At 34.7% G+C, this 14,243-nt stretch overlaps 1 protein-coding gene across 6 annotated transcripts in view; it reads left to right on the plus strand.

The window, feature by feature from the left end:
- Positions 1–14,243, plus strand: part of KLHL8 (kelch like family member 8) — a 59,557-nt gene that overhangs the window by 34,529 nt on the left and 10,785 nt on the right. For 5 of the 6 annotated variants that reach the window (XM_060147844.1, XM_060147842.1, XM_060147840.1 and 2 more), the window contains 4 exons: positions 6,863–7,411; positions 7,817–8,003; positions 11,820–11,963; positions 12,893–13,004. In XM_060147844.1, the coding sequence (XP_060003827.1) occupies positions 6,863–7,411; positions 7,817–8,003; positions 11,820–11,963; positions 12,893–13,004 (992 nt within the window). The remainder of the gene's footprint in view (positions 1–6,862; positions 7,412–7,816; positions 8,004–11,819; positions 11,964–12,892; positions 13,005–14,243) is intronic. The other variant, XM_060147845.1, reaches the window with a different exon arrangement.

Here is a 14,243-nt window from a genome sequence, read left to right on the forward strand (position 1 = left end):
CGTTCAAGACTCTAAGTGTTATAATTATTGGCTGTCAAAACTTTCAACTGATCAGGTAAGAATAAGTGCTCTGAAAGATTGCAGAGAAACAAAGTATTTGAACTGCATTATAGTAGTATACTTCCAAGAGGTAGAAATGATAAAATTGTTATCCTTATAAATGTAGCAGTTAACTCCTGACCAGAGAGCAAGCATAATCTAATAAAAGAGAAATGATAAAGGAGAAAGTGATTTTTTTTAAATATAAATTTATTTATTTTATTTATTTTTGGCTGTGTTGGGTCTTCGTTGCTGCACGCCAGCTTTCTCTAGGTGCGGTGAGCGGGGGCTACTCTTTGTTGTGGTGTGCAGGCTTCTCGTGGCAGTGGCTTCTCTTGTTGTGGAGCACAGGCTCCAGTAGTTGTGGCTCGCGGGTTCTAGAGCACAGGCTCAGTAGTTGTCGCGCATGAGCTTAGTTGCTCTGCGGCATCTTCCTGGACCAGGGCTTGAACCCATGTCCCCAGCATTGGCAGGCAGATTCTTAACCACTGCGCCACCAGGGAAGCCCGAGACAAACGTAAGGTAGATAGCTAGTGGGAAGCAGCTGCATGGCACAGGGATATCGGCTCGGTGCTTTGTGACCGCCTGGAGGGGTGGGATAGGGAGGGTGGGAGGGAGGGGGACGCAAGAGGGAAGAGATATGGGAACATATGTATATGTATAACTGATTCACTTTGTTATAAAGCAGAAACTAACACACCATTGTAAAGCAATTATACCCCAATAAAGATGTTAAAAAAAAAGTGATTTTATATTTAACACTTAAGCATTCTGTGTTAAGAAGTCTAATAAAATGATCACTTCTACTTTTGTCCATTCAAATAGTAAGTCAGTATTTTGATTTTATTTTTAATGTTGCTCAGAAGAAGGGATATTTGAGTGTTTATATCCATAGATCCTTGTTTATTTGACCCCCAAAATGCTACCTAAAAATTATTGTTTTCATTGTGTAGGTTTTTAAAGTAAACGTAGTGAGATAAGATTGTAGAACAGTGAATGTGACTAGACATTGTGATATGGTAATTCACTACAAGCCAAGACATTGAGTCTTATACATTTAACCCCTTCTTGACCTGGCAATTAAACATGTTTATGGCTACTCTGACTGAATAAAATTGGTGGATTATTGAAAAAGAGTAGCTAATTGAGATAAAAGGGCAAAATTACAAGGGCTTAAACTGAAAAATTAGAATACAGCTTATAAATGTACATAAAAGGAGACTTGGGTATATAGGCTTTTTTCCCTCCAGTCTTCATTTCTGTTCTATGTGTTTTCTACACTTTTATTTCAATATTGGTCTCAAACATTTAGCTTGAGTTACTGTTAAGTAAAGTACTAAAAATGTCAAAGAAGTAAAAATTAAATCAATTGAAAAATTGTTCAGTTATCAACATATTGAACATTATTTATTGCTTTGAAATTTTGATGAAGGGATTATTCTCAAACACTGCTGATGGATATGTAAATTCATTCCTTGTTTTTCATGGATGGTTTGGCCGTATGTATCAAGAGCTGTAAAAAGCTTATATTTATTGACTCATTAATTCTGCTTTTCAGATTTTATCTCAAGGAAGTATTCTGAAATGTTGAAAAAACTTCCTGTTCTAAGATACTGTTTATATTTAAAATATGGAAAAGTTGTCTTAATGGCTGATATCAGAATAAATAAACTGTGTTACATCCACTGTGTAGAATAAGCATGAAGAGTTGAAAGTTTTCAGAAACTTAGGAAAAGGTGACAAAGTTCAGGACAGTCTATTATGTTTCAAAATGCATGGGAAAAAGTTAAAAGGAAATATGCCAGCAGGTTGACAGTATTTGTTGAATTGTGAGTAAATTTTTTCCCTTATATTTTTCTGTACTTTCTTGATTTTACATTTTAAATATATATTGTAGTTGAGGGGAAAAAAGAAAACTTGAAAAGTAAGTGACCTTTAATGTAAGATAATAGATAGGTTCCTTTTGAAAGTCAGGGCTGATAGTTAATGGAATTTTTTATATATATATAAATTTATTTATTTATGGCTGTGTTGGGTCTTCATTGCTGCGCGCAGGCTTTCTCTAGTTGCAGCGAGCAGGGGCTACTCTTCGTTTTGGTGTGCGGGCTTCTCATTGCAGTAGCTTCTCTTGTTGCGGAGCATGGACTCTAGGCGCGCAGGATTCAGTAGTTGTGGCTAGCGGGCTCTAGAGTGTAGGCTCAGTAGTTGTGGCGCACGGGCTTAGTTGCTCCGCGGCATGTGGAATCTTCCCAGACCAGGGCTCGAACCCATGTCCCCTGCGTTGGCAGGTGGATTCTTAACCACTGCACCACCAGGGAAGTCCCTGTTTCATTGTATTTTGATCCCTATTGGCTAATCCATGGACAGTTACTCAAGGTTTGGATTAGCGGTTTGTATTTCAAGCTTTTGTTAAAAAATAAAGGATCATTATGTTAATGTTGATATTCAACATATTTCACTACTTGGGTTTAAGCTTGACGTGTTTTCTTTTCCCCGAGCATCTTGAATTATTCATATGTTCACTTATCAAAATGTAAATTAGAAAATTCCCTAGTATCAAGGACATATGCTGTAGTATTTATATCATTTTAAATGGTATAATAATGTCTAATATTTTGTAGTTTGTGTATTTTTCACCCAGTTTTAAACATCTAGTCTTTAGACTTCGATTTCTTTCATTTTAAAATTTCTGATAAAATATTTTTGGTAATTGATACTTATATTTATGTACCAGAGAAGAAAAATTTAGAAATAAACTCTTAAGAACATGAGACTGCATAGTGTCAAAGGAAAGCTAATAAATGCATAAAAGCCCATATTTTTTATTTTTGGCTGTGCTGGGTCTTCGTTTCTCTGCGAGGGCTTTCTCTAGTTGTGGCAAGCGAGGGCCGCTCTTCATCGCGGTGTGCAGGCCTCTCACTGTCGCGGCCTCTCCTGTTTTGGAGCATAGGCTCCAGACGCACAGGCTCAGTAGTTGTGGCTCACGGGCCTAGTTGCTCTGCGTCATGTGGGATCCTCCCAGACCAGGGCTCGAACCCGTGTCCCCTGCATTGGCAGGCAGATTCTCAACCACTGCGCCACCAGATAAGCCCCTTGGAAGGAGTTCTTTAGACCCAACCAAGTTGTCAGTTACTTGCCGCGCAGTCTTAATTTGGATGTTTGGTGGTCGTCTGGGTGGATCTTTTCAAGTCCAAAGACATAGAGCAATAGGAGAATGAGAAAGACTGAGTGGGAAAAGCCTTGGCCTCAGTGCGCTTCTTCACGGCCAGAGAACTGGTCTCTGCCAGATCCTGCAGGCGACGTCAGCTGCCACTTAATGGGCTACTGGAATCTACATGGCTCAGAATAAGTCCCAGCCACCCTTCAGAGGGGAGCCATAGCCCAATAGGCGGATCGAGATTATGGCCTTTGAGGCCCCGCATTGGGTGCCAGAAAAGATGTTGCAGGAAAGAGAGTGGGGTGCGAGAGGATGGTCACATCCCAAGTCATGTCTGAGTCCCTGGGATGGCCACCAAGTGTGGGTTCTTGGCTTTGTGCAGGCAAGAATTCAAGAGCAAGACATAGTAAAGTGAAAAGTTTATTCAGGGAGATACACACTCCATAGACAGAGTGTGGGCCATCTTGGAAGGCAAGAGGCCAAGCCCAAATTTTTTGATGTTCCTATTTCATATATAAGGCTCAAAGATCTTTTTAAAGTTAAGATGGGTATTTATTTATTTATTTATTTTTACAAAAATGTTAGTTTGCATTAGCCCCACATTCACAAAACTTAGAAAACAAAAGAAAATGCCCAGCCATTGTAGAACTCTAACATCCAAGTATCAATTCCTTTATTCCAATCAAAAACAATGTTCCCAGAATTCAGCACAAAACTGAAAACACTGCTGCTACCAGCCATAGTCCATAACAGTAACTTTAAATTGTCCAAGGGGATTAAGGAAGCATTTTAAATCACTGTCACTCCTACCGAAGGATTTTAGGCAACGAGAATTTATTCTCATACAAGAATAAATTTGCATTTTATCATTAAACAGTATGAGGGCCTTAACTGGGAATTACCAGTTTATAAACTTTCTCCCCCAAATTTGTGAATATATCTGAATGTTAAAATTTTCTTATTTAGACGATGGGTATTTATTCTAAAAGGGTGCATAAGGGTATGATTTTGTGTGTATGTGTGTATATTAAATATACATGTTTTAGTTTATTTGAATCAAATTAAAGTTACAGAGGGACAGAGCCTTATAAACAACATGAAGATAGCTTGAGGGCCATTGATTTGTACAGCTTGGATGAGAAGGCATTGTAAAAATGATGTTTATCTGAAAATTGTAGTACTTTCTTTTCTTAAAAAAAAAATACTAAAAAAAAACAACAACTTTGTGTCGAGGGCTGACTTTCAGTAGATTGCAGCGAGGGAGCTCCTCTGCTACCTATAAAACCCCGACCCAGAAGCAGTCGTCTACGAATGGTTTAGCACCAGTTTCCCAATGAATGTGCAGTGCGTGACAGGCAAGGGGGCGGCCGCCTTTCTGGCCGCACCTGTAGTACCTTATTTTATAGTACTATTATGTAATAGAGTCTTTGTAAGTTGTTTAATTGAGCAGGTTTATGTCATGTGAGATTTACAGATATTTACATAGAAACTAAATCTCAGTGGTGGCCAGTGCAGATGATCAAAAAAAAAAAAGATATTTTTAGACTATTTTTTAAATGTTTAATATCAGCTTTCAGATCCCATTTTAGGGCTAGTGTGAATTTGAGAACATGCCAAGCTTTCTGCTGTAGTATAGTTTACAACTTGAATCTCAGTAGACTCTAAATCCTGCCTTCTAAATTATTTTAACAAAGTGAATATAGTATAACCAACAGAAACAATCATCTTGTACTTGTTGAAATAAGTGATATTCATTCTTCCTCTACATTAGTGAAAAAAGCTGGGTAAGGGGCATTTATAAGCAAAACCTTTTATACATTGTAACATTCCTCAGGCCTTTTTCTTTAGGAGTTCTTATTTTAAAATTAGTTCCCAAATAATGAAACACAACTATAAGTGTATTACATAATCAAAATGTTACATGGAAACAGGATAATTGCTAAAACACTACTATCCTATTACTTGTACTCATTGATTATTTAACATAAAGTGCTGGGAAAACTGGATAACTACTGTGTTAAAAATAAGATGAGTAAGAGGTACAAACTATATGTATAAAATAAGGTACAAGGATATATTGTACAACACAGGGAGTATAGCCAATGTTTTATAATAACTGTAAATGGAGTATAACCTTTAAAAATTGTGAATCAGCATATTGTACAACTGTAACATATAATATTGTACAGCAACTATACATCAATAAAAAAAGATATCTGTCTTCTCAGTACCAAAAAATTCCAGATGGAAATAGATTTGTGAAAAACATAAAACTAGAAAAAATACCTGTAAATATTTATGGACTGTTAGAATGATTCCCATTTCAAGCATAGCACCTAAGGCAGAAGTCATAAGGAAAAAGATTGATTGGATTATATAAAAGTCCATAGGGAGTGAATAAAATTTTGAAGCATACTTATAAAAGAGAAGTTTTGAAATGTATATATGACAAATGACTAATATTCTAAATGTCTGAGGAGTTCTTACAAATGAGAAAAGTCATAGAAAGAGTTCTTAGAAGAAATAAACGTAGTCTAAAATTTATGAATGATTCAATCGTATTAGTAACAAGTAAACTAAAACAATGAGATATTTCATACATTGAATTGGCAGATTTTTCTTAAGATAACATTCAGAATATGGCACAAATATTGTAAGCAGATCAGAAATGGACAATTTAGTAGTATGTATCCAAATTGTACTTATCCTTTGAAACAGCATTTCTGTTTTTAGGAATTTATCTCTAGGAAATAATAGAGAATGTAAACAAAGATTCTCCTACAACAAAGTTCACTACTGTGTTTGTAATGGCAGACTATTGGAAGCAATCTAATTTTTCAACAAAGTGGTGAGATTTCAGTGTTATTACATTTCTATAAAATATCATTTCAAAATGATTTAAATAGGAAATGAAAAAACTTCAGTTAAGCTCATAGTAAATACTAACATTGATTTGTTTACTCTCCTTCAATTTTCTCACTGGTAAATTGTGGATAATAATAGTATCGACTCATAGGGGCATTGGGACAATCGAGTGAGTTAATATATGAAAAGCACTTAGAATAGTGCCTGACACGATAACTGTAGTTAACAATATTGTGTTGTATATTTGAAAGTTGCTAAGAGAGTAGGTCTTAAAAGTTCTCATCAGAAAGAAAAAAATTTGTAATTATATGAGGTGATGAATAGCTTACTAAAACTGTGCTAATCGTTTCACAATATATACATATATCAAATCATAATGTTGCATACCTTAAACTTATACAATATTGTATGTCAATAAAATTGGAAAAAAAGAAGGGACTCTTAGACCAAAAAAAAAGTATAGTGCCTGATACATAGTAAGTGCTAGGTGATGTTTGCTGTTAGCCTCATTAATTCACAAAATGCTTCTGAAATGTGAGATAATACAGAAAAATCATAGTTTATGGTATAATACATTATAGATACATGTATAAAAGATTTGACTCTAACTTGGAAGAAGAAAATTGCGTGACCTTAAGAAATTGGCCTAGATTGAAAGTAAGTGACAAAGGATTACATTGCTAAAACAAATACACTAAACTTGTCTGGAGTTTTTATCCCTGCTATACAGCATGTACTCAATGCTGATCTCAGGCTAATTTTGATATTAAACTGAGTCTCTCTTTGTTTTGTTTTGAACAGGTTGGCTCAAAGCTAATCTCTTGTCACAAACTGGTATTGGCTTGTGTTATTCCCTACTTCAGAGCTATGTTTCTCTCTGAAATGGCTGAAGCCAAGCAAACACTGATTGAGATCAGAGATTTTGATGGTGATGCAATAGAAGACTTGGTAAAGTTTGTCTATTCTTCAAGACTCACTTTGACTGTTGACAATGTCCAGCCTCTCTTATATGCAGCCTGTATTCTACAGGTTGAACTGGTGGCTAGAGCTTGTTGTGAATACATGAAGTTACATTTTCATCCCTCCAATTGTCTGGCAGTAAGAGCCTTTGCAGAAAGTCACAATCGAATAGACTTAATGGACATGGCGGATCAGTATGCCTGTGAGCATTTTCCTGAAGTGGTGGAGTGTGAAGACTTTGTAAGTGTGTCACCTCAGCATCTCCATAAGCTTTTGTCCTCCAGTGATTTAAATATTGAGAATGAAAAGCAGGTCTATAGTGCAGCCATCAAGTGGCTTCTTGCCAATCCTCAGCATCATTCCAAATGGTTGGATGAAACACTTGCACAGGTAGGGATGAATAAGATTGTGTATAGAAATGAAATGATATGGAAGCAAATCAGCATGTTCCATTTATCATAAAAAGTGTAGATTATCCGTTGATGTAATATGATGTGAAAATGGCTTTGACTCTTTCCTACTTACTAAACCATTTAAGGATAAGTCTGAATGTGTTTTATTTGAATTAGAAAGTCATTACTTGCTTTTTAACCTGAATATTTTAAAAATCCCTTTGAGATATCTTTAGATATCATCTAAAGCAATCTAAATTGCTTTAGAACTTAGCACATTGAGCTTCATTCAGATTTTAGAAGGTAAATGAGTTTTAAAAAGAGAACATGCTGCAGTGAAAGTAGAGAATGAACTGTCCAACTGCAACTTAAATTTTATATCTGCAACTATTCACAATCTTAGGTTCGTTTGCCGCTGTTGCCGGTTGATTTTCTTATGGGTGTTGTGGCAAAAGAACAGATTGTCAAACAAAATCTAAAATGTAGAGATTTATTGGATGAAGCAAGAAATTACCACCTTCACTTGAGTAGCAGAGCAGTACCTGACTTTGAATACTCCATTCGGACTACCCCAAGGAAACATACTGCTGGTAATTAAATTACTCATTTTATCAACTCTGCTGTAAGGAATTTTGTTGTATTTGAGGGTTGGTTATGTTTGCCGAAACCTAATTGTAAGATAATTAGTATCTGATTGTCTTAAAGTAATAATTGGCAAGTAAGGTTATATATGAATTCTTACTGTGCATGATTTCAGATAGTTTTACCGATAAGGCAATTTTTCAAAAAGCTGTAACAAGACTTATACACTCTGGAGAGCCTGCTGAAATATCTTTTCTTTGGGGGTCTTTTTGATTCTTCTAGGCAGAATTAGATCCTCTGTCATTTTTGCTTAAATGACACTTGCTTTTCACATCTTACTATGTTGCATTGAAATTTATTTGACATGTTTTGAGCCCTTCAGAGACAGGTAGGTATCTTAATAACTTTGTATCCCTGGTACCAAACATGGAGCTTAACACATACTGCATATTTAAATGTTTATTTTTGCATTTTATCACATCAAAAGAAAGGTACTTAATACATCTAATGTTAATAGTATAACAGACCACATTAAACTCTTAGAATATAAAGCTCTTATACTTGAGGCATGCATTTTCGCCTTTATTTGCCATAATTTACAGACTTTCATGTTTTCCCAAGAAAATAGTTTTATGTTCACTTATGTTACTCTTTAAAAAGAATATATTTGTGGGATAAGGGAGAATAAATGTGGTCAGTGAATTCTGGAATCAGTACTCTGAACACAGACTTCCTGTACATCTGCTGTGACCTAATGTGGTTATTAAAAAAAGAGATCCATGGAATAGCCTAAAAACAACAAAAGGCAGTACATGGTAATGAATAGTGGGACTTTATCTAGATAGTATAAAGAAAATTTGAATGTTGTAGATCTGCCTATGAAGAAGTAGTTCTTCTAAATAGTTTTAACATGAAAAGGATGGCTTATTTTTCTTTTATAGGTTGGTTTCAAGTATTAAATTTTTGAAGTGTAGATTTTTTTAGTTGTGAATCCTGTTTTAAGAAGTCAAGGTATTTAATTCTTCAGATTCAGACTTGAATTCAAAGATTTTGGCAGTCTAGGTTATATGCCAAGTGTATTAGACCCTCATATACATGATCTCTTACATGATTGCAAGAACTTTATGAAGTAGGTTTTAATGAAGGATTTGATCCTTATTGTGAGAAAGGTGGTGTTATTCCATTTTATGGATGAGGAAGCTAAGAATCGGAGAGAGTGAAAGGATGCCCAAGGCTACACAGAACAGTGGAGAAGGGATTTGTGTCACGATCTTTTTACTTCATTTTAATTTTTTTCCTTCCATGTCATGTCCCTAGGTGACCTATGTAGCTGAAATATTAGGGTCCACTTAAATAAAATCTAATCAATAATTGGGATTACATTCCGGGATTATAATTCCAGCTGTGCCATAAAACATCTGTAATTTGGGGCAGATTTCTTAATCTCTGAAGGCTTCAGTTTATAAATAATTTTGACTGCAGGATCTTTAAAATCTCTTTCAACTTTAATTCTTTCATTTAATTTAATTCTTAAATTTAATTCTTTCAACTTTAATTCAACTTTCAACTTTAATTCTTTCATTTAATTTAATTCTTAAATTTAATTCTTTTTAATTCCTTCAACTTTAATTCTCTGACTTAAAACATTGAATTGGTTGGAAAAGATAGCACAGGCAGTTCTGGTCATTCATGTATGTAGTCATTCAGCAAACATATATTAAGTGCCTACTATGTGCCGGGTTCTGGGTTAGGCATTAGAAATGCAAACACACAAATAGACTACAGCCGTTCCTATTTTGAGAGAACTTTCAGTCTGATCTAGGGAAATAGACATATGAATAAGTAAATGCCATAAAGTATTAAAGGTACTTTGATATAATCAAAAGGTATAGTGGGAAGCAAAAAGAGTGGTTATTTTTACTTTGGAAGGGACAGAGGTTTTATAGGGAAAATAACCCCCAGTCTTAGTTTTGAATAATAAATAGATGTTTTTCTGGGTGCCAGTTAGAGAAAAGGGTATTCAGTTTATTTTACATTTATTGAATGTTTAGTACACGCCAGGCACTGTACTCGTCTTTATTAGTGCATAAACGCTTAACACACTATCTTAATCTCGCTTAGACTCTGGTGACAGATATCAGCATAATAGATCATTTCAATACTGTATGTTACATGAATGAGAGTTACCAAAAGTTGTTACCAGAACATTGAGGATGATCACTATATGGGTGATGCAGGAGCTTAAACATTAAGGGAAAGACAGGGAGAAAATCGCGTTGGACAATGCAAGGCCTTTATGCTCTACTAAGGCTTTATCCTGTAGAGCAGTGGTTCTCATAGTGTGAAGCAAGTGGTGGCCTCTTGACCAGCAGCATGACCATTCACTTGGGAAGTTTTTAAAAATTCAAAATTTTGGACCTACCCCAAACCAACTGAATCAAACTCTTGGTGGGGGAGGGGTCAGGCCCAGCAATCTGTGTTTTATAAAATAGCTCCTCTGGTGATTCTGAATCAGAATAAAGGTGTTTTTTTTTCCTTTTTTTTAATTTGGCTGAGTCAGGTCTTAGTTGTAGCACACGGGATCTTTGTTGAGGCATGCAGGATCTTTTAGTTGCAGCATGTGGGATCTAGTTCCCTGACCAGGGTTCGAACCCAGGCCCCCTGCATTGGGAGCATGGAGTCTTAACCACTGCGCCACCAGGGAAGTCCCCAGAATAAAGTTTTGATTTGTTAAGAAAAATTGTGGTAAAACACATATACCATAAAAATCACCATTTTAACCATTTTTAAATGTACAATTTAGTGGCATTCAGTAAAATTTTTAAGAACTACTGATACAGGTAATGAAAAGCTGTTGAAAGAGCCTTTTAATTAGATTATTCAGTTGACAGTCTGAAAGCAAGAGTACTAAGTGATAAGAGAGAACAAGATTTTGCAGTAATAGCTGATGAGGGCCTGAACTAACAGTGGCTGTGGGAATAGCGAGGGAGAAAAAGGATACCTCAGGGAAGGACGAAGGTCTTTAGGTGGGTGAGGAAGGGAGATCTTTTATAATGGGTTTGAGGTGCCTCTGGGACATCAAGTGGAAATGTGGCTTAGAAGTGTAGATTGGAAGGCATTATGATACAGATGGAATTTTAAGTAAAGGGATTGAACTTTTCCTGTGTAAGCATGAAGTATGTGAGAAGTAGGCTGAGAATGAAACAGAAAACAGAAAAGAGAGAAATGATTGGAGACAAAAGGAGACTTTGATATTATGGAAATAAAGAGTTAAGGAGTTTCCAAAAAAACTAGGGTGATCAGTATATCAAATGTTGTAATTGTATTCAGTCAGAAATTAACTTTATGAGTTTGTTGGATTTTGTCATGACCTTACTAGCAAGAGCAATTTTTCAGGGTGGGTGAGGAACTCAACCGTATTATAGTGGAATGTTAACAAGCTGAGATAACTGATGTATTCTATTCTTTGAAAAGTTCAAATGAGGGGGAAAAAAAGAAAATTAGATTTTTAGTGGTATAATGACGTTAAATGCTATACAAATAATTTTTTTTTCCTGTTAATCAAAATTTTGAGTTCGTAAGTTTTTTTCCACACTTATTTATCTTTTTTTTTTTTTAGTTAGGGGGAATTTCCTGGCAGTCCAGTGGTTAGAACTCCATGCTCTCACTGCCATGGGCCTGGGTTCAATTCCTGGTCAGGGAACTAACATCCCACAAGCCGTGTGGTATGGCCAAAAAATAAAAAATAAAAATAAAATTAGCTGTAAAAAAAAAAAAAAAAGGGAGCTGTGATTTTAACCTCTATTTTGTGGCTTTACCTTTAGGTGTGCTATTTTGTGTAGGTGGCCGAGGTGGATCGGGTGACCCCTTTCGCAGTATCGAATGCTATTCTATCAACAAAAACAGTTGGTTCTTTGGACCAGAAATGAACAGTCGAAGGCGACATGTGGGTGTAATCTCAGTGGAAGGTGGGTCTGCTTTTGTGTTAAATCACATCGCGTCACCACAATGGTCTTTTAAATATCTGAACTTTGAGAATTTCTTTCTATAAGAAAATTCCTACATTATAAAATATGTTTCAATATATCAGATTATTTGGTGAATGTTTACTTGCTTTATGCCCGTAGATGCTCAGTGTACAATCTCTTGCATATGGATGCTTAACAGGAGATGAGTATTAAGGAAAAGGGAGTTAAACTATTCTGAGTTATATTTACAAAATAACCAAACTAAAGAAAAATATTTATTGAACACAAATAATAAATATATGTTAACTTTTTTCTATACCTAATTATTATTATTGAAATGAGGTTTTTTACCTGGTTACTAAAAATGAATTAATTGCAGAACCATGGATAAATTGTTAGGAGAATTAAAAAGTCACTTTTCTTCCAGTTATAGAAGTATAAATGCTTTGGGGAGAAATAAGAAAACATATTTTAATAAAAAACAAAAATCATCCGTAACCCAGACACCTAAATAGTCACAGTTACCATTTTGGTATGTTAATAGTTCCAATTTTTATTTGTTTCATTTAGAAAAGGTTTGATATATTAAGAGTTTTATATTTTCTTTATACAAGAGCATTTTTTCATTTTATTAAACATTCTTTGCAAGGATGATTAGTGATTTCATCTACTAAGTAATAAAAAGTTGGGAAACCTAAGGGCAGGATAATGTTTGAACATTTAAATAACTTGTAAAACAGCGTGTTTCAGGCATTTTATTAAGCAGAAGCTTACATTTATTTTCATTTGACTACTGAAGTGACTTGATCATAACGTTGAACAGAAGAATATTTGTTGAAAGTTAATTTATTGTGCTATTTTAATTATATATTGATTATATATAAATTTATTTACTTGGAAACAAATGAAAATACTTCTTTACTTTACAGGTAAAGTGTATGCAGTGGGTGGACATGATGGAAATGAACATTTAGGTAGTATGGAGATGTTTGATCCTCTCAATAATAAATGGATGATGAAGGCATCAATGAACACAAAGAGGTAGATGAGCATGGACATTTATTTTGATTTGTTGGTGGAAAATAAAGAAAGCTTCCTATAACTGAAAGGGCTGATTTTTTACTCTACATTTTTAGAAACTTTAAATACCTTCCTAAACACATTTTGTTAAAGCATCCAATGTGATGCTTCGTTATAACTTTCAAAATTTTCCTGAGAATTAAGAATAGAATCATGTCTTTGAGTATGATAATGATTGTCATAGTTTTGACTCATACCTGAGCATTTATTTAACTTTTTATTTTGAAATAATTTAAAATTTTCAGAAAAGTTTCAAAAATAGTTGCGTTCCTATGTACTAGTGGTGCTCAACTGAAGATAATTTTGCACATGGGGATACGTTGACATCTAGTTTTCTATTCTTGATTAATTTAACATAGTATTTTTAACTGAGTTTTCTTGTGTGTTAGAAGTATGAAAACTTAGATGGAAATGTGAAGAGAGTTCGGCTGAAAAGATATTTTTGGCCTTTTTTTCACTCATGAGGAGAAAGCATCTTAGTGGAGAAAACCTAGCCTTAAAATACACTACTTATCTATAAATGACATTTTAATACTTTAGTAGGGCTTGATTTATGCTACATGGTAACTACAAACAGTTTAAATTCTAACACATGAATTAAAATAGGGGAGAAAATCCTTAAGTACATTTTTAATCTTTATACTCTTGCCTCCTTATCATGCTAAGCTGGTTTTTAGCTGAGAATTGAGTGAAACTTGTCTAACAAAATAGCAGTTGAATTTCTTTAATCTTCTAAAATATACCCTGAGCACTACAATAGCTTTCAACTGTATAAAAAATAATAGAACTGCATTTATTTTCTCAGGTTATTTGTTTTTATAATTTGTATCCCCCCAAATCATTGTTTCAGTGTGTATTCCAAAATAATATTCATATGTTACATACCTGGTTTTCTGTTTTTCCCCCTTTTTCTTTTTCATCTTTTCACTAAAATGGATACTGATGTTTGTTCAAGGTATGGTTTTATTGAAACCCATCATCCTAACAGAGCATCTCTAGGGGTTGATTTATTTATTCAGCAAATACTGGTTAAGTGCCCATTACAGGATATACCAAGTGCTGAAGATAACAGCAATAAATAAGACAGTCAGGGTCCCTACCTCCATAGAGCTTACATTCTAAAAGGCAAGATAGAAATAAAGACATAATTACAAGGGTAGTAATGCTAGCACTAGCGTAAGTAAAGAATGCTTGAGAGTG

Source organism: Lagenorhynchus albirostris, chromosome 4, assembly GCF_949774975.1.
Source record: "Lagenorhynchus albirostris chromosome 4, mLagAlb1.1, whole genome shotgun sequence".
NCBI lineage: Eukaryota > Metazoa > Chordata > Mammalia > Artiodactyla > Delphinidae > Lagenorhynchus > Lagenorhynchus albirostris.